General features: G+C 38.1%; 1 protein-coding gene across 2 annotated transcripts in view; it reads right to left on the bottom strand.

Annotated features, from left to right (window-relative positions):
- Positions 1 to 15,068: 15,068 nt before the first annotated feature.
- LOC124599613 (FGGY carbohydrate kinase domain-containing protein) overlaps positions 15,069 to 20,710 on the bottom strand; it is a 147,049-nt gene continuing 141,407 nt past the window's right edge. For both annotated transcript variants that reach the window (XM_047136091.1, XM_047136092.1), the window contains exon 10: positions 15,069 to 15,437. In XM_047136091.1, the coding sequence (XP_046992047.1) occupies positions 15,347 to 15,437 (91 nt within the window). In that variant the 3' untranslated portion in view covers positions 15,069 to 15,346. The remainder of the gene's footprint in view (positions 15,438 to 20,710) is intronic.

The raw sequence follows: 20,710 nt of genomic DNA, 5'->3' as shown, positions 1-20,710 counted from the left end.
TTAAGTTACAGAAATTGCAATTAAAACTTAACTCATGCAATTAACTTACTAAAAGTTCCTCCTTTTTAACAGTTCCTTCTATCACAAGCGTTAGGTCGAATTATTTGTTTAAATAATGAAATTAACAGATATAGTTATGCAAAACAATGCTTTTGACAAAGCTGATAATTATTCTGGAATTAATTAAGGGCTGGCTTTTCTAATATGTTTTCGAATGGAGCCAAATAAATACTTAAAGAATCCTAGTAGTTCTTCTTCCAAATGTTTATAATTAGTACAGAATTTATATTTGTTTAAGTCAACAATAGAATTTATGTCATGAAGCAATTACTTATTTCATCATATAACAAAAGATATTAATTAGGAATGCTCAAAATAAATTACAAAATTTATTACAAAATTTATTACATACACCAAATAAGCACAAAATTAGATCTGGTGCTATATTTCTTAAGACTGAGGGCCAACCTTACTCTTTTATGAAAACACAGGTTATACTCATGTATGTTAATGGTAATCAGTCAAAAATGAAAATAAAATGAATTTAGGGAGGCAGATGGCAAAACAGTAGAGGAAGTAAAGAGATCCCAGCTTGCTTTGTCACAAGTACAACAGAGATTTAGCTTGGTATGGATTTTACAAGCCCTTGATAGGATTCCAGAAGTATGTGGCACCACACATCTACGCACAGGTCAAGCAATTCCCACAAATTAGGAGATGGTGGTTTACAAGCACACAGCTGGCACCTGGTATGTGTTCCAGTAGGTGCAGAACAGGCACATTTGCTGGCCAGTACATCCATGTGAGTTCACTATAATTCCCCTCAAACCACTGTATCATGATTCTGACCTTGCAGCCTGGACAGTTGCCCTGCTAGAAGACATCACCACCACTATAGGGGGAGATTTCAAGCATGAAGCAAGGCAGGTGGTCTGCAATAGTGTTTACATAGTGCACTGCTGTCATGATGCCTTCAATTACCACCATAGATCCCATGGAATCCCCATCTCAATCTAGCCCATAGCATTATTCGGCCCTCACCAGCCTGCACCTGTGGTGCGGTTCATGTTCCATGCAGCCATTCGCTTGGATGATGGTGTGTAAGGACCAATCAAGCAACCTGGTGTAACAAGAAATGCTATTCATTTGACAGGTGACATATTTCTATTGATCCCCAGTGAAAACTCAATGATGCTGTGCACACTGTCATCATAACCAACAATCGTTGGGTTAGTACAGGAACACACAGGGGTCATGTAATGTGGAGCTCCATTTTCAACAACAGCGTCTGAATAGTGTGCTCTGAAACACTTGTGCCTGCACCAGCCTTGTTCTCTGTCATCAGATTTGTCACAGAATGCTGCCTATCCTGGATTACACACTATGGGATCATCTGAACTCTACATTTTCTGACGACATGTGGTTGTCATTCAATACCATACAGCCTACTTGTTATTTCACCATCCTTCAACCACTTTCCATAGGTGCTTTCAGCAGTAGTATGCCAACAGGAGACCGCCTTTGCTCTTCCAGACATTCTCGTTTCAAGCAGCAGTGCCACAACAAAGTGCCCTTTATCAAAACTGCTTGTATCGGTGGCTTTCCACATTTGTGGTTTGTATCTTCATTATAATGACTTCCCATTCATCTGTTTTCCACTTACATTCTTTCCGTACTGTGTTGCATGCCTCCAACACCAGCAGGAGACATTCAACCTCGTGGTGGGCAGTGGTCATAATCTTTTGGCTTGTCAGTTTATGTTAGAATCAAATCTATGTTAGAATCAAAACTGCATTACTTTGTAATAACATGTACCTACAGTGGTAAAACTTAACAATTTCCCCATGTCGGCTCCCAATTTCCCTCTTACACATTCATTTATGTTTCTATCCCTATCACTACTGCCGGTAATCCTACCACTTGTTATGTCATATGTGTAGTGTACCAAAACTACTGAGCCATATTTCTGGCAGAATGCAACTCTAGATGTTACTGAAAAATTTAGATCATTTTGCAGCAAAACAAAACTTGCATGACTTTTGAAATATGTTCGATTAATTAGCAAATTATATATTTGTGAACACCACTTGATTATTTTACAACAGGAAAGATGTAGGATCCTAGTCTAGGTAACAATGACTGACATAAATGACAAGATCAGGGAGTTAGGATTTTCACGAGTTGTGTTTTTATTCATTTTTCAATGAAATTCATTGGATATCCCTTGCGAAAGTTTCAACTAATATAATATGAAAAATATTACATGTTGTCAACGCTGTTGAGATAAGTGTGTTGGCATCTGTGACAGTGGCCCAATTCTTATAGGAACGCACTGATTAATTGCAGAGGATTATGTGGCAAAACTTTGATGTTATTTGGAACTTAATTCATTTCTCCACACACATTGCTCCCACTGTCTTATAAAACATGATTTGGCCCCACTTTGAGAAATTTCTGGTTTTGTTAAATACAAACATCCTCTCCATCTTGTCACTGGTACCGAGTGCTGAGTGCATGCACTGTGATATTACAAGGCAATGTCCAGAGATGTTCCTACCACCACAGTTTACTGTCTAACAAATATAACACCACCGAACTTCCCCAAACATTTCCCTACTGACAGTGGCACAGTATAATAATAATTAATATAAAATTACAAGTGGTAAAATCATTTTACAAAATGCATATTAATTACAAAAAGTATACTTTGTTTTAATCACAGTTGAAATTTCAAAGTTACAGAAAAAACTGATATATTTGTTGGTACAAAATTAGATAATATTTAAGATAAATATTGAAGGAAAAAATATGTCTGTGTTTTAGTATTACACATTCTGCTAGTAATACATGTCATTATTTTTCAACCATGACTTATTAAATTGATGGTTTGATAATATTCACACCTGTCAGCACCTGGCTTCAATGGAATTGGAATTATTACATTCTTCATGAAGATGGAGGGTGCATACAAGGTGGAAAAGCTTTGTCATACAATATTGCACTGTTGTTCAGAAGTATGATGCAATGTTCCTTTGGAGATGCATGCATGTCTTTCCATTATACGCCAGATGGTTGTCCATATTCACAACAGTGAATTCGTGAGATTTTTTATGCCTGGCTCTCTCAAGCATCTCAGTAATTATGAGGAAATGTCATCTGCTCTAGGGGGATTGCTTCAGCTTGGGTCTTTCAGTGTCCTGTCATTTTTTTATTATTATTATATTGCCTTTTCATTTCCATCTGCTTCTTCTTCTCTTTGCATAATACTGTCTTCATTTTCACTTCTCTTGTATATACCTTCTATACATTCCTTCTATTTTCCCCCTTTTTGCTTAGTTCTGGCTTGCCAACTGAGCTCGATATTCATACAGCAGCTTCTCTTTTCTCCAAATGATTTAATTTTCTTACATGTGACATGTTTCTCCTATTCATGAATGCTTATACAGCTTTGGATTTACTTTCCAGCCAGTTCCACATTGGCATTATGCACACATTACCAATTTCATTTTTCAGATATCAGGACTCCCTTTTGCCTGCTCTATTTGCTGAATTTTTATATTTTTCTTTCTTCCAATTAAATTTGATACATCATGTGCTTTCCAAATACTTCTACTGGGTATTTTCCTTTTGTCCATTTAATCCTCCGATGCCTTCATTATTTCATTTCTCAATGCTACCCATACCTCTTCTATAGTGTTCTTTTCCTCTGTTCACTCATTTATTGCCTGATGCTCCAATTGCAACTCTCAATAGTCTCAGATTCTTTCAATTTCTGCAGTCCTTAAACTTCGACCTTTCGGCAGTTTCTTCAGTTTTAGTCTGCAACTCTAACCAATAAATTAAAGTCAGAGTCCATATCTGCCCCTGGAAATGTTTTTCAGTTTAAAATGTGGCTTCAACATCTCTGTCTTACAGTTATTTGATCTATCTAAAAGCTTCCATTAGATCCTGGCTCCTCCAAGTATACAACCTTCTTTCATGATTTTTAGACTGTACATTTAGCACAGAGCACAACTTAATCAATACTACCAAGTGGCTTTCACTTTTGTTTCTTTCCCCCAGCCCATGTTTTCCTGTTTTTTTCCTCCTCGTCCTTTTCATACTGCTGAATTCCCTTTACCAACACTGATTACTGAACATTATATATCCTTTAACTATGTGATAATTTCTTTTACTGCTTCTTCATCATCATCATCATCATCATCATCATCTGCAGAACTAACAGGCATATAAATTTGTTCTATGGTGGTGAATGTTGGGTTTGTGCATTTGACAGCACAAAAATTGACTGGTGGAAATTGCAGCCAGAGTTAGTCCACTACAGCATTGGTGTCAATGAAATGCAACATGTCATATTTGTCTGTTTGCCTTCGGAACATGTAGAGAAGGAAATGTTGCTTTAAAAATTACATGAAACTGATCTTGTCAGTGTTTCAGATGCATTCCAAGAAGGCACTAAATCTTTTCTGCAATTCGAATACACTGGTGGCACAAAATCTTTTCTCCAAATACAAACTGTTGGTATGTTGTCTATAGATAAAGTTCATGTTAACTGAATAGATGTAAGTTCATAAATGGTACTTCAGCTGAATACATAACATGTATGCTTTATATGTAAAGTGTGCCATGTTCAAATCCATGTGAATTTCTTCCCCTCCACTGCCATGAGAGACATTCTTATGGTTCAATTTTTTGTTGTCTGTGAAGCCCTACAGTGTATTATATGACACACATTTTCATGTTGTGCATCTAATTTCTGACAGAAGATGCAACAGAATTTGGGCTGTAAATCAATGGGAGTCACTTCTGCTGGAGAACGATTTCCCTGGAGTCAAGAGCTTAAATAGCCAATAACAATAAACAAGCAAGGTCAAATACCTGCACCACACAGTTTTCTGTCTACGGTAGTCTCATGATTCATGCACCGTACCTTATCTTCAATAGGTTGTTCATGATCACGTCACTGCGCTTGTAGAGGAAGGGAATTTGATGGTGCCAGAGGCTGGGACATTCCTCTGTGTGTTGTGTCTAGACAAGACAGCCTTGACACAATGAGAGGAAGCTGAAAGGCACACGCTTAAACTCACGCAGGCTGGCGTGAGGTCTGAAACAGGATACGTAATGAATGCTATAAAGAAAAGTACGTAGCTTCTGGAATACTTAACTTTAATCCACAATTGTAGAACATCACTCTTGATGATACATGTTATAACCACAATATATATAGCAAAGGATTATGGCGCCTTGCTAGGTCGTAGCAATTGTAGCTGAAGGCTATGCTAACCATCGTCTCAGCAAATGAGAGCGTATTTGTCAGTGAACCATTGCTATGAACGTCGGCTGTACAACTGGGGCGAGTCCAGTACGTCTCTCTAGACCTGCCGTGTGGTGGCGCTCGGTCTGCTATCACTGACAGTGGCGACACGCGGGTCCGGCATATACTAATGGACTGCGGCCAATTTAAGGGCTACCACCTAGCAAGTGTGGTGTCTGGCGGTGACACCACACTGTGCAATAATGAATAAAATGTTATTGAGATACTGGAAATACAGTAGTTAAGTAGAAATGTAACTTTGGCATGTAACACAACCTGTCCAGGATAATCAACTTGTAAATATGCTATGGCAAAATCCTTTTTAACACATTGCAGTTGAAACAAACTACTGCATTTCCTGTGCCAGTGGATACAGCTTAACACTGGTTTCGGCAAACTGGACTACTTAGCAAATGTGCAGCCATCAAGGAGATGCTCTGTGATTATCATCAACTCTACCAATTAGTGTTTGCCAAGGGTTATGTCAATTGTGACTGGCAGAACATATCTTCCAATGCATCAGTATTGTCCTCAGAAAAATGTACAGCCAGTGATGAAATGGACAATGCAAGAAAACTGGACTGACCTGATGCCAAGAACTCGAGTTCATCTTTGGAATATCACTCTAGCTGCCTGGAAGGAGATAGCAGAAAATGAAAGATTCATCACCCAACTCACATACTCTCACCCTTGCAGATTTCAGGCAGGATATTAAGTGGTAAAGAAGCCACACACCTTAATAAGAACCTTGAACTGTTCATTCTATTAATTTCCTGTTTTCTACAGATTAATTAAAATTAATAGAGTGACACAAAAAATTGCAGTATGTCAGATATGAGCCAAACCTTGTCACTGGGTAGTTGCCTACAAATCGTTACAAATGCATTAAGCTGTAGGTACCGGCATTGATATACTTCTTTCCGCTCTTGCTTCCTTTACTAGGTCTGCAATGCTACAAATGATGCAACACAGTTTTCTTTGGCATTTTTAGAGGGTGTGGCCCTATGCTAAGTGTCAAAAAGGTGTTCATCCTCCTACTACACTCAGAATTCCAAGTGTTCTTTAATTTTATGAGCAGACCTTTAAACCCCTTAATGTGACTGGCTCCTGCATAATATGGCAGGTAATTCAAATTTCAGCCATAACTATTTTCTTGTGCTATCAAGTGTACCTATCTTGGCTATGATAATGCAGCCACTATGCTGTTCATAGCAGCTTACCTGCATTCCTATGGTCTTATTAGTAGACCACTTCTGCGGTACCACTACTTGATTTTGTGTTAATAACCATGTACTCATCTAATCAGAAATCCTGCACTTTCCTTATTTCCACTGTAACATTGCTAGTCTCAAACAACAAGTAAAAAGTTAATGCAAAATTCTAATTATATATTGCATTTTTCTCATCAACTAAATAAGGAGTTTTGCAAATCATAGTTTTAGAACAGGTCACTTACTTTTATAATGGTTATTCGTCACAGAAAATGTGAAGGTGATGGTAATCGTTGTTGCTGTTTGGTGTTGGTACTTTCATGAAGTTATAATGAAAATATGTTTTATAGTAATGAGGAAAGTGTTAGACACAGTTTGTTTCATTATATCCTTTTCTTTTCCTCTCAATTCTCCCGCATCCGGCCATCCTGATTTAGGTTTTCCGTGATTTCCCTAAATCGCTCCAGGCAAATGCCGGGATGGTTCCTTTGAAAGGGCACGGCTGACTTCCTTACCCGTCCTTCCCTAATGCGATGAGACCGATGACCTCGCTGTCTGGTCTCCTTCCCCGACCAACCCAACCAACCTCTCAATTCAACATTTTGTAAAATATAAATTGAAAACTGTTGCTTCCAAAACATGCAAATGTCTACTAAATTACTTAATTATTTTGATTACTAACATTTACACAGAATGAGATTTTCATTTGCAGCGGAGTGTGCACTGTTATGAAACTTCCTGGCAGATTAAAACTATGTGCTGGACCGAGACTCGAACTCGGGACCTTTGCCTTTCGCAGGCAAGTGCTCTACCAACTGAGCTACCCAAGCACGACTCACGCCCCGTCCTCACAGCTTTACTTCCACCAGTACCTCGTCTCCTACCTTTCAAACCTGGTAGAACACTTGCCCGCGAAAGGCAAAGGCCCAAGTTCGAGTCTCGGTCTGCACATAGTTTTAATCCGCCAGGAAGTTTCAACATTTACACATCTTCCAACTCTAAAGTCACAACTTTTTTCAATGTACTTTGTACATTATGGCTTATATTACTAAATAGCCTCCATGCCTATTTTCTGGAACTTTCTAAATGAATTTCATAGAAAAAGTAACTGTGATGCTTGATAGAGTTATTACTCTTTTAAATTGGCCATTTTTACTTTAAGCAAATAAAAACTTGTAAACACAAACAATGGAAACTCCAAGTAGGACAGTAAAAGACAGACTGTCACTTACTGTAAATATAACACTCTAAGCTGCAGCCAGGCACAATTAAAACACACTTATACACGCACTTTTGGCCACAGCCTTCATCAGAAAAAATAAACAAACATCATTCATTCATGCAAACAAGCACACCTCACACACGTGACTGCCAACTCCATCAGCTAGAGCTAGAATGCAACTATCACATGGGATAGAAGCAGCAGTCTGGTGCGCCTGGGCCAGGGCCAGGGGCCCTCAGGCCGGGGGTCTGAGGGAGCCGGGGAGCCAAGGCCAGGGATGGGGAGGGGTGGCAGTGTACAGGTGGGAGAAGAGAGGAGAGGTGTCTGGCAGAGTGTGCAGGGATTATAATGCCAGCAGGTGCACTGTCAGGAGGTTGTGGGGCAGGGAGGTGAGGAAAACAGAGAGAAAATGTAGTCTACTTTGCTTTTGGCTGCAGTTTGGTGATGGCTGTTTATCCTGGTGTACAGCTGGTTGGTAGTCATATCAATATAAAAAACTGTACAAAGGTTTTAATTGTAATTTCTGTATTTTAAACATCATACAATGTACAGTTTCAGTGCCTATTATTGTGAGAATATACAAAGGCCCAATTTTTGATCCCGAGACAGTCATTCCGCAGCCAATTTTCAGACGGGAAGTCTGTATCAAATAGGGCATGGTTTAAAACAATGACAGTGTCTGTTCAATTTATTTGAGAAAAAGTGTCACACATACCTTATTATTCTGCAAGAACTGTGAACTGTGTAGTTAGGTTTTTACTGCTCACAGATGTTCAACAGCAAACTATTGTAGCAGTATACTGACATTTGCCTGCAAACCTATTAATTTGGTGGTGGTGGTTAGTGTTTTAACGTCCCGTCGACAACGAGGTCATTAGAGACGGAGCGCAAGCTCGGGTTAGGGAAGGATTGGGAAGGAAATCGGCCGTGCCCTTTTAAAGGAACCATCCCAGCATTTGCCCCTATTAATTTGGGGGATGCGAACAGTGAAAGTAAAGAATTGTGAAACACAACTGCGCAACTGTTGGCTACCTCATTACCTCATTTATATTAGTCAATGTTGAACTTCCTGAACTTCCACCCCCCCCCCCCCCCCCCCCCCCATTTTGCAGCCAGTATAACAAAGCAGAACGTCTACACCGAGGACTATCAAGACTATCAATGAAGAAATAAAGCAAGCAGACATCATGTGTCAGAGCTACACATCAACAACTTCTGCTGACCAGTGAGCTCAAGGCACAGCTGAAATGCCCGTACCAAAGTGACAGTAAACCAAAAATCACACAAGATTCAGAACAGCCACAAATCTAGTAGTTCAGAGCAGCAGTCAGAGCTGATCATCAAGAACTCCATATAATGAACTAAAGTATTTTATAGATGAGGAATTAGTCAATACTAGAAAGACATCTGAAATAAAAGCTGTAGAGCTGCAGAAAATTTCACAATGAGGAGTAGAACATAGTTTTATTGTCAGTAGAGTAGTGGAACTTGAGAAGGACAATGAAAGATTAATGTATGAAATGAGGAGATGGAAAAATAGATCCTATGCCAATATGTCTCAATTGTAGGAGTGCCAAAAGTAAACAAGTTATACAAGCTGTACCTTTTATTCACCAAATCCAAAGACATGGAGGCGACAAAGCAGAGATTCACAGAATCATCATTTTGGTTGACCAAAGAAATTGATGGTATTAAGTTTACAGTTGCATGATTTAATAGTGGAACTGGGCTCACAAGTCATAAGCAGACCTCTAAACCTCACCACATACCACAAAAGACCTGCTGCTTTCGCGAATGTGTGTGTAACCATAGCCAATCTGAAAGTTTGTAGCAAGATAGTGTCACGGGCAATGGGAGGTCCTTCAGTCAGCGACTAAAACCTTACATACTTGATTCTGACTGAGACAGTTGTAAACATAGTGATATTAATAAGAAGAGTACCCAACTTAATATGAAATCTCACAAAGCCTGTATTTAGACCTCCATCATACTATTGCAGGGAAACTGACATTGATGAGATGGCACAAAAAATCACAATAGCAATTCACTGAGTACAAATAATGGCAAATCTCCTCAAGTGGCTCAGTCCTAGAGGTCCAAAGGCATTATGGACTAATGCTCTGCAAAAATAGAGGAGCAAATCAAAATTCTACCAAAAAGGAACAGTGCCAAACAGCTTGAGTCAACTATGAGTTTACAGTGATACTAAAATTAAAAATATGAAGAACTACTGAAGCACAGAGAGAAGCAACAATGTGAATATTTTGCAAAAGAACACCTTAACTACAATGTCCAGGAGACACAAAATAAATTGGTGGCAGAAAGATGAGGTCCCATTCAGGTTTGCACACTGTGGAAGAAAGGAGATGGTACCATAATGAAGAGATAGGATAATTTAGTAGAAGTTTTATTTGAAATTATCCTTGTCAATGACAATGAAAGCATCTAAAAGAGTAGATGAATTTTCAAGATGTTAATGCCTCTCTAGTAATTTCTTTTGCTGAAGCAGAGGAAGATTCCATGGTCAAAGAGAATAAAAGCCAAGGTTCCACATCCACCGTGAGATAGTCTTTCCATGCCTTACACAATTAAATGATAATATCTATTTCAGTGACACTTCCAAATGTTTGAAAGAAAGCCCAGGTCATAATACTGAAGAAGTGAGAGCATGCACATCTCACAATAGTGAAGTCATATGGTGAGTAGGCTTTTCAACATGATGGGAAATCTTCATGGAAAACTTGAGTGTATGCAATATGACAGTATCTCAAGAGTGAAGCTCACCACGAGAATTTTGATTGATATTGGGTACGCATTGACAGGTTATAATGGCCTGCATTATTCTCTTGACTAAGGTGCACCAAATGGCCAAGAGCCCTCTATAATTGGTTTAGGAATTACTGCTGTGGCAGAAGAGCCATCTAACTTTGCTCCACAAAACAGTTTATGAAAGAACTAATTATTTGATGCCCATGTGGCTTCGTTTGCAGTACCATGTTTTGAAAACTGCCCTTGACATGCTGCTGGAATAGATAGGAACCATGAGAAAGGCAAGAGGTTTCATTGCATATGCAGATGATGCACTACAAGTGATACACACACCTTCTACACTCTTCAAAATCACTGTACGGAAAATCAACTCCAGGTGGCCACATATAGGGCAATTTATCTAGTGCTTAAATGGATGCTTCCAAGAAGCAGATATTGTACAATAAATGTAAATGAACAGCTAAAAATAAGAGGCAGCTAGATATTTAGGGTTTCTTTTAGAAGAGAGAGAGAAACTTTCTCCTACCACGTCCAAATTATCTGCTAAAATAGATTTTACATAATTGAAGTAACAAAGGTAAGGCAGTAGAGGTTTGTTAAAAAGTAGCAGGATATTTCACAAGTCCATTCTGGCAGCTACAGTAGGCTCATGGGCTGCAAATGGTGAAATATGTACAAGCTCTGTTATGTATGCAAGAAAAGTGCGACTCTTCGTTTTACAGAGGTATACAGGACTACACTAGCTGTGGTCCACTTAGTTCCAAAAAAGAGACACATCCAAACAGTGAAGGAAATCACAGGACACTTGAGACAGCTAAACAAGAAATTAAAGCACAGTTCCTGCTAGAACAGATAGCTTTATCATAGACCTTTTGCGCCAAAAATGTAGTTAAAAAATACTACTAACTATTTGGCTGGGTACAGACCATATTCAAGCTATATGAAAAGAATACAGTGAAGATGTAGCAATTCATTTGAGTGTCCTTGTGAATGAACTATGGATCTTCTTATTCATGTGGTATGGGTGTGTAATAATCAGTGGCAACAGATGATGATAGGAATTTCTTCCATTATCAGAGTGCCTCAATAATATTGAGAGAAGAAAGGCTGTGGCCCAAATTTTGGATAATAAATAAGGTTTCCTTGAAGGAATTAGAAATATACATAAAAATAGTTGGAACAGCCACAGCAGAAACCCAGGCAGCTGTGTTAAAGAATTGGTCACTGCAACATGAACAAAAGCATGAGAAGATGAAACGGCTATGGAACTAATGTAATAATAGAACAACAGCAACAAGAACGAGAAAAGTGTGGTCATGGGGTGTGGCCTGTAGTGTTTCATGCATAACCTTAAGAAGCATCAGGCAAGGCAGAGTACAAGAACAGAGAAAAGGAAATAAAAATAGAGAATAAATGAGAGGAAATGGCCTTCCTGTTCCTGTTGTACTAAAACATGGGGAGAGATGGTCATTTAAGCTTATTAATTTATATTCATTGTATATATGTATCAGAAATACTTAAACTTGAAGCCACAGTGTAAACTCTCTGGACTCAGGTTGCTTCCTGAGAATCAGAAGGTAAGATTTCTGGATAATATACTGTTAGTCACATATTGTTGTAAATTTAATTATGTAATTAGAACACTATGGTGTGCAAGAGGATCTAGATTGCAGACCATCCTAAGCTATGCAGCATAACACTATGGTATGTAAAGCATGTTGTGGTAATAAATAAATTAAAAAGAAAAATGTAAAGCTTCCTCTCAAAGGAGTAGTAGGCAAGGATAAAATTGAATACGGAAGGAGGTAGTGAGTTTAGAGTCAACAGAATGTTGGGAGAGGTAGTGGTCTATGGTGGAATTGCTCTGTCTTTGGGAATGTTAGTATACCAGGAGATAGCATCAACAGTGACGTGTAGGAAGCCAAGTGGTAATGGGTTATGGGTGGAGGAGAGGCAGTGAAGGAAGTGGTTGGACTTAAGACAATGGATAAGAGCTGTTCATCAGCTATGGCAGAAATTATTTCCTTGAGAGCACAGTAACCTCCTTAATGAGGTGTCTGGTGTGGTTAGATTTGCAGATTTTAGAGTGAAGGTAGAGATTAAGACGTATGTGATGAGTAATTGCCATGTGGAACCAGATGAAGTCAGGAGAACTATAAATGGAGGTTGTGATGGGCTTCTGAGATGGGATCACTATAGAAGGACTTATGTATGTACAAGAGTGATAGTTGACAGGGACCTTTTGTCAGGTAATCACTGTCATTCTTCACTACAGTGGTGGAGTCTTCATCAACAGGGAGAATAATCAAGACAGTGTCTATTTGAAGACAGTGGATGACTGTTCTTTTTTTCTACCAAGATGTGCTGCTGGATGGGCCTTAGGAATATAAAGGTGATGCAATGTAATGCTGGAGGCAAGGAATTCCTGGAACATAACCCTGGAGTGTTTGGGTGGTTGGACAGAGGTATGAAGTGAAAGAGGCATGGTTCAATGTTCATTTTTGTTAGGTAGTAGGAAAGTGCTTCCACTTTAGGGAGCAAGCAAGGAAAATAGTTTTTTAACAAGCTTGTAATGGTTGAATTTGGATGTGATGCTGTAGGTCTTTGGGTTCTGTGGGATTTTGGGAAATGTGACAGATGGAAAAGATTAGCAAGGCAAGGTCTGGGTGGAATTAGAAGCTAGTGTAGGAAAGGAGTGGGGTTGGCATAAATCTTTTTAGGTTAATGGTACCCTAATACCTCATCCTATACAAGCAGCACATGGACTGACATTTGAATGACCTCTCAAATCAATAAACAGCAAAGAAAGAGGTACACTACGCACTTTCATCATTTCTGCAACTAAACATAATATATGGCAACGTGCTACATTCTCACAGAACATTGACACTCTGCACTGAACATTAAGAGGATTACTTGAGTTCAAACTATACCCATAGCAATGCTGTTCTATTGAGTAACACTTTTCTTACCTGTTTTCCTAGAGTAACTGAGATAACTGTTGAAATTTTATAAAAATCAACATTTGAGAAAGAAATATGCTACAGGTAGTTAAGATTTTTCACATGCAGCATTTTGAGTCTATTGCATGCTAAACAAACAATAGTGTACTACATACATGTTAAAGTGGTGTAACATGGCAGACAGAGAGATAAGAAAAATCAGCCACTAAACATAATTCAGAAGTCTTTCTGGTGGTTACAGTATCATTAGAGGTAACATAAAAAAACAAACAAACAAAGTGCTCCATAATCAAACCTCAGTCCTTGAGGATCATATGGCACCAACTGGTCACTGTGTCAAGTCATCTGTTTTTCCACCCACTCCCAGCTTTCCAAATCTTTGAGCAGCTCCTCAGTTGGTCTCACAAGCCAGAGTGCAGCTGGTTCCAGTTGTTCCACCAAGGAAAATTCCCTGGTAGTACCAGGAATTGAAGCTTGGTCCTCTACATGGCAACAATCATAGTAACCACACACATACAGAGGTGCAGTACAAGTCCACATGAAGTAAGAATGGGAAGGACATTTGTTTTATGTTTTTAAAAGGAAGTATCTCAGAATACCACAGAAAATCAGAATCAAAAAGGCCAGACATGGGTCTAAACCCCACTTCTCCTGGCTGTGAGCCCAACCAGCTAAACACTGTGCCACCTAGCTTGTAAAATCCATTTCAATAACAAGAAAATTTTTGATAAAGTCAACAATTACACACACTTGATTATTTTGAAAAGCACAAAAAATTATGCAATGAAGTAAGCATAAAAATGAAATACGTGTGCACCTCCACTAAGCCTGCTGTGCAATATGAACCAGATATATACGCAACAGAGGTTATAGTGTATCTACATTTCAATGAGATCTCTGTCCACAGATCTTAAAAAATAAACCATAAAATGCAATAAATTTTTAGTCTTTATCAATTCTGACCACTGGTGTCCAGGGAATATTATGCAATATACAGCAATAATTGGCATTAAGACGTAGAAAATTGATGTTTAAATATAGCTCATTCAATAACAATGAAAATTACAGTATTTTTCTTATACCTGGAGCTATCTTTGCAACAGTACCATAAAAAATAAAATGTGATGTGCTCATAAGTTACTAACAAAAATTAGGAACTGAGCTCTTCATGGCAACCTGAATATAACAGTACATTAGATGATGATGATGATGATGATGATGTTGATGATGATGATGTAAAAATGATGACATAAACAATAATCAGATATTCTGGAGGCTATCACTCCATGAAGATGAATGCTTAACAGCACTTATGCACTCTTAAAGTTCAGAAAATATGCACTGAGGCACTATGGATTCTTCTGCAGGTGAATGGTTCGCCCTGCCTTAATTTTTGTGCACTGTGCGTTTTATGTATGATACGTTTAAAAGATCATACCAAACAATAGTGTAATTATTTTCTGTATTATAAATATAAAAAGTGGACATAGGAATAACATAGAAATAATCATATGGACCAAGTGGCGCAACAAAGGGAACACACACAGCGAAATGAACAAATAAAAAAGGGTAAAGCAAATATGATACAATTATAGAAAAATATGTATTTTATTTACTGTACTTATGTTTTCCACATGTTTTAAGAAATTTTATGTTCTTACTCAATCCCTATAACATTTTAATCACATTATTTCATCTCTTAAACAGTCTTTTACATTTAAGGTCTTCTTTTCAAAATTTTAAGAGCAGGCTAGTTTTCCCTTTGTGTGGTCCAATATCAGTCTGTCTTAGCTCTAAGACAGACTGTATGTAATTGTGGTTCCAGTACACATTTATAGATTACAGATGTAAAAAAAAGTAACACAACCTAAATCATTGATCTTAGTGACATGACCTCTTTGTATGCCCTCTGGTCCTCCAACATTTTCAGAAACACTTTGTACTTTCTTTGGTGGTATCTGAAAGAAAGAAAAAGAACGTTGCACATCAAATAAAACTGGTATATTCAAAACGGAATCAACACACAGATATTATTTTGCTGAAAGTTATTAGGATATTATGAAAGTGACAAACACTTTCACCTTAATGTAAAATCAAATTGTTTGTCAGTGTTAGCAATATTTAAGGACAGTACTGAAAGTTGTATGCTATGAAGTAAAAATTATAAGAACTTATCAACATCAAAATTTAGGCTCTACAATATGGAAACCTCACTTATAAAATGCAGTGCTATGGGAGTTCACATTTATTTGACTGAAAACCCGCAAGGAATAATACTTTTGAAAGACAGATGTTGAAATTTTGTTGCTTTTATAAATACATTTTATAATTTTGTGAAAGTTTATCCCCAGTGTTCCTTTCAAGGAAAAAAAACGCCATTCAGAAAGAGTGACTCAGGAGCCAGGTACTTCATTATTTATATCTTAAATGTCTGTATTTGTCCTGTTTGATGTTAATTATACAGTTACACAATTCATTAAAATTGCAACACCAAGAAGGAATAACACAAATGTAAAGGAACATTACAGGATCTTTAGAGCAGTGCACCAGTAATAAGCAGTTATGGCTGTACAGATATTGTGTGCACATATGGCAGCACTGGTCCTTGATGTAACTGAAGCATCAAATTAATTTACTGAGCTGCTGTTGAATGAAGTGAAAATAAAAAGTAAATATCAGTATACCTCTTCAGCACCAAAGGGCACAATGTCAGCATGTGAACGAGTTTAAACAAGGAAGAATGACTAGGTTTCATGAAATTGTTGGTGGTCTTACCCTGAGATTTCATCTTATGTTGGAGATGTGCGAGTTAGTTATTCAAAGAGGGTTGTACATGGGCATACACTTGGCTATAAAAAATTTGACCACAGTGTAGGATGATTGCCACCTTGTCTGCATTATGGCAACAGACCATATAATTTCAGTCACAGTGTTGGCTTGGCTCTGGAGCATTGAAATGTGGTTGACCATCCTATGTCAAGGTTGATGGTCCTCTGCTGACAACTGACGTGCCATTGTGTAAGCAACTGTGTCAACTTTAATTCCCTGATACCACAAAGACAGCAATGGATACATGAACATTTTTCTCAAAATGCTGAGTCATATAATGTAGTGATGTAGTGATTCCAGGTGAGTCCCATTTCAACCTATCCTGTAATGATGGCTGCATATGTGTGATGCTCCCCACGCGATACGACAGCCCGCATTGCTAATTGGATTTATGTTTGTGGCACTATTTTATGTAACATGGGATCCCAATTCCTACATTATGATGAAAGTCAAACAATTACAGCTACATCAAAGAAGTTTTAGGGCCCAAGATACTGTACTCTTTCAGGAAAACTAGTTGCCATGTTTCAGCAGAACAACATCCACCAGCATGTGTTGAGAAATGTGCAATTATTTTTCAAGGAATGACAATTACTACTGTCGCCCTAACCTTCACATTTATCTGACATATCATTCATTGAAAATATCTGCTATCTGCAATTTGATTCATTGACAACTTGTTAACCAACCTTGATGTTCCAACTTTTATTTTGAAAATAAGTGGAGGGAAATTCCCCAACTTAAGACAGAGCCCTTTGATTCCATACCAGGATGGTTAAAGGTTCCAATCACAGTACATAGTGGCTTTAAATAGTGCTGAATTCACAGAATCCGAGTTCGTGTTTTCAATCACACATACCCACTATACCAAACAGCTTTCTTTTTCTTTTTTAACCAATGTAGTTAACACACTACACTAAAGCGGACATGAGGTTACTTCTTCACAAGCAGCATACCAATGCATACCATATATTGCATAGCCATTATATGCAAAAATGGTATGACCAGAATGCTGGCAGTTAAGACATCTCAGAAATTAAGATACGGAGGACCACAGCTCCAGGCAGATGATAACTTCTGTAACATATTCAGGGAATACCACTCTTGAACATTCACACAAATGCTGCAGTCTTCTGAAGCTGACCACTTACTTCCCTCACAATGTCTTTAATGCTGGAGATACCAGCCAACTCCCATTATGGTGCAATTCGTCTCTATCAAGATGCAAGAAATCCTTTCATGCTACAACCAATACCTTCACAATAAATCTGTCATGGACATTATAACCTCAGAGATATTTAGCACTTAAAATCATAGCAGATTGAAGGAAGGTTGTGATTTCTGTAAGTAATGTCCCATTCCTTAGTCTTTGGACAAACTTTGTAACATGAGAACTACTTAATCTTACAATTCACTTTCATGTGAACTGCTCTCTTATATATTTGTTTGATTGAGAGTTCAAGTATGTTTGTAAACTGAAGTGCAAGTAGGCTAAGTGCTCACTCTGTCTACCCAGCTACATCGCAAGAAACACCTTGAGGCTGTTGCATAAGCTTATACCGGCCCTTTAGCAGCAAGCCTCATGAATGAGTGATGACAATGCACAGATGGGCCCAGAGTGTTTACTTCCCCCTCAATACTTTAACATCATGTGGACCACAGAAATTAATAAGTGATACAACTAATGCAAGAAATGCACAAGTACACAATCAGTGCTATCACAACACTGCACTGCCAGATGGGACACTGTTTATTACTCATCCTATATGGTAGTTGTAGCTATCTTCCAGGGAACACAACTGTCCCCACCTGCAAGTGCTGCTTGCTCTTCAATTTACATGCTGCTCAAATGCCCATTCAAAATGCTAGTGTTTGAAGGGAACTGATAGTCACCATTTCATTCCCATAATTAGCTATGGATATATAAGTTGACTCAAGAGAGCTACCTGTAACAGAGCTAGCCTAATACCCTTTACCATACTTGTTATCTGGGCAGTTAAGCTAGTACCCAAACTCTTAATGACACAATGTTCCACTATAATGCCTTACATTGTTTACAACTATAAAATACTGGTAGAACTTAGTAAGCCCCAGCTTGTGAAGACTAGTTTTACCAAATCTGAAATTAATTACTTAAGACAGAGCCCCCCAAGATACTCTCCTTTTAGCACCACCTAAGAGGCACCAATAGGTTAAGGGATGCTAGAGTCACAGAGAGTACTGCCTCTTGCAAATGTGCAGGTTGGGGATGTAGGGCTACCTCAGATTGTTAGAAGAAGCCTCACACATTTGTTGCACCATGTGGCTGAACGATTTCCTGCTAAGATATGATGTATGCAGTTGCCTGAAGGAAGGACAGAAATTGGAGTTCTAAAACCTTCCTGATGCAGGGCTTGCTGGCGATAATTCCCTTTGTATGCCAAGTTAAAGTCATATCTTTTACCCATACTTGTCCCAAATACCATCACTTGGCATTAGCTCACTATGACACTAAAAAATAAAGGTCACAGATGCTACTCACCCCAGCAGAATCTAACAAACATGTGGGTATCAATGTAGAACATGCTGAAGCAGAACTTATTCTTAAATACTACCTTTTGCCACTCAGCAGGGCAATGACAGTATTCAAAAACTTGCTTTGGTCTGAGGCATTTGAGGGTTATGGACTACAGGATCTGCCACAATTGCACCAATCAGGTCTACAGCACACTGTGCTGCAAAGTTCAAGAATGAGATTGATAAAATACCATAACATATTAATAGCTCAGTGGAAACGAAAAAGTGCCAGAGCAGTTACACAAAGAAAGATGAATGGATGTCACATGGTGTGAGGTCAGCATGACTATAGGCCAAATGGGGCTGGGCCTGCAGTTTAAGTAATGGGAAAAGACAGTGTTTGTCAATCATTGAGCAGTTACAGTGCACAGTGGCCGTGTTCTTCATTGCAGGACAATTATTAGTGATTGGTTGTCTTAATAAACTTAAACAAAACAAAAAATATGAGAATAGAAGATTATTTTCTGAATACAACATCGCCTTGCTAAAGAAAACTTTGGGTCAAGAATCTTGGGAATCAGTTTATAGAGAAAGGGGAGTCGACAGCAAATGGGAAGTATTTGTAAAAATTTTAACTAGACATATTGATATAACTATCCCAGCAAAGAAGATCAATGTAAATAAAAATAAACCTCCAGTAGTCAAACGTGTCAAACTGGATTAAAAAACGAAAAGACTCAAAGAAGGAATGGAGTATATGTATAAGATACACAGAGAAACCAGTCTTGATTCATATAAAGAGGATTATAAAAAATATAAATATGAGTATCGCAAGGAAGTAAGGAGAAGGAAAGTAGAACATATTAGTAAACAGATCCAAAATTCTGACTGTGTCTCAAAGTCGTGCTGGGCAGTAGTTAATGATATGAGGAACACTGATTCAAAAACTAAAATTAATAATATAGAGTTAAGTATGCATAATGATAATTTTTCTGATCCTTATATAGTTAGCAATATATTTAATGATTACTTTATAGATGCTATTGAAAATGATACTTGCATGAAACAGGACAGGCAGTTTAAATATGATAAGGAAAAGGAACGGCACTCTTGTAAGCTACCTACAGTAACCATCAAGGACGTAACACAGCTAACTGACAGCCTAAAAAATAAAAGACCAGCTAGATGGGATGAATTTTCTCCTTTTCTACTGAAAAAATGCAAGGGTGAGTTAGCCAGACCATTAGTCCATCTAATAAATTGTGTACTTGAAGAAGGTGTGTTTCCGAAGAAACTGAAACTTGCTATAGTTAAACCTTTATATAAAAAAGGGGAAAGAAAACAACCACAGAACTACAGTCCAGTTGCCTTAACCTCAGTGTTTGGTAAATTAATTGAAAAAATAATGCTAGAAATCTTAATTGAGCACTATAATATGAATAACTTAATAGGAGATTTCCAACACGGCTTTAGAAGTGGTTGGAGCACCATATCTGCAGCAGTACAGTTTGTACACTGTCCGATGGAGAAAATAAATGAGGGTTATGAAACGGCAGGAGTGGTTTTAGATCTTTCCAAAGCATTTGACAGAGTCCATCATGGCGCTCTTTTAAGTAAAGTTGCTTATAATGGTGTCAGTGAGAAACTGTTGCTTTTAATAGAATCTTACCTTAAAGATAGACAACAATGCACAGAAGTTGTGTATGATAATGGAGAGGTAATCGAAAAAAGAAGATCAAGGATAAGAAATATAAATTTTGGTGTGCCACAAGGCTCTATCTTGATCCCCTCTTGTTTATTTGCTACGTGAATGATTTCCTAAAAGTATTAGACACCAGTCTTCGTATTAATATGTATGCTGATGACACCTCTGGGGTTTGCTGGGCACGTAGTAATGATGACCTAA

Source organism: Schistocerca americana, chromosome 1 (assembly GCF_021461395.2).
Source record: "Schistocerca americana isolate TAMUIC-IGC-003095 chromosome 1, iqSchAmer2.1, whole genome shotgun sequence".
Taxonomy (NCBI): Eukaryota; Metazoa; Arthropoda; class Insecta; order Orthoptera; family Acrididae; genus Schistocerca; species Schistocerca americana.
The sequence above is the reverse complement of the archived record's forward strand: the minus strand, read 5'-3'. Positions and strand labels throughout refer to the sequence as shown.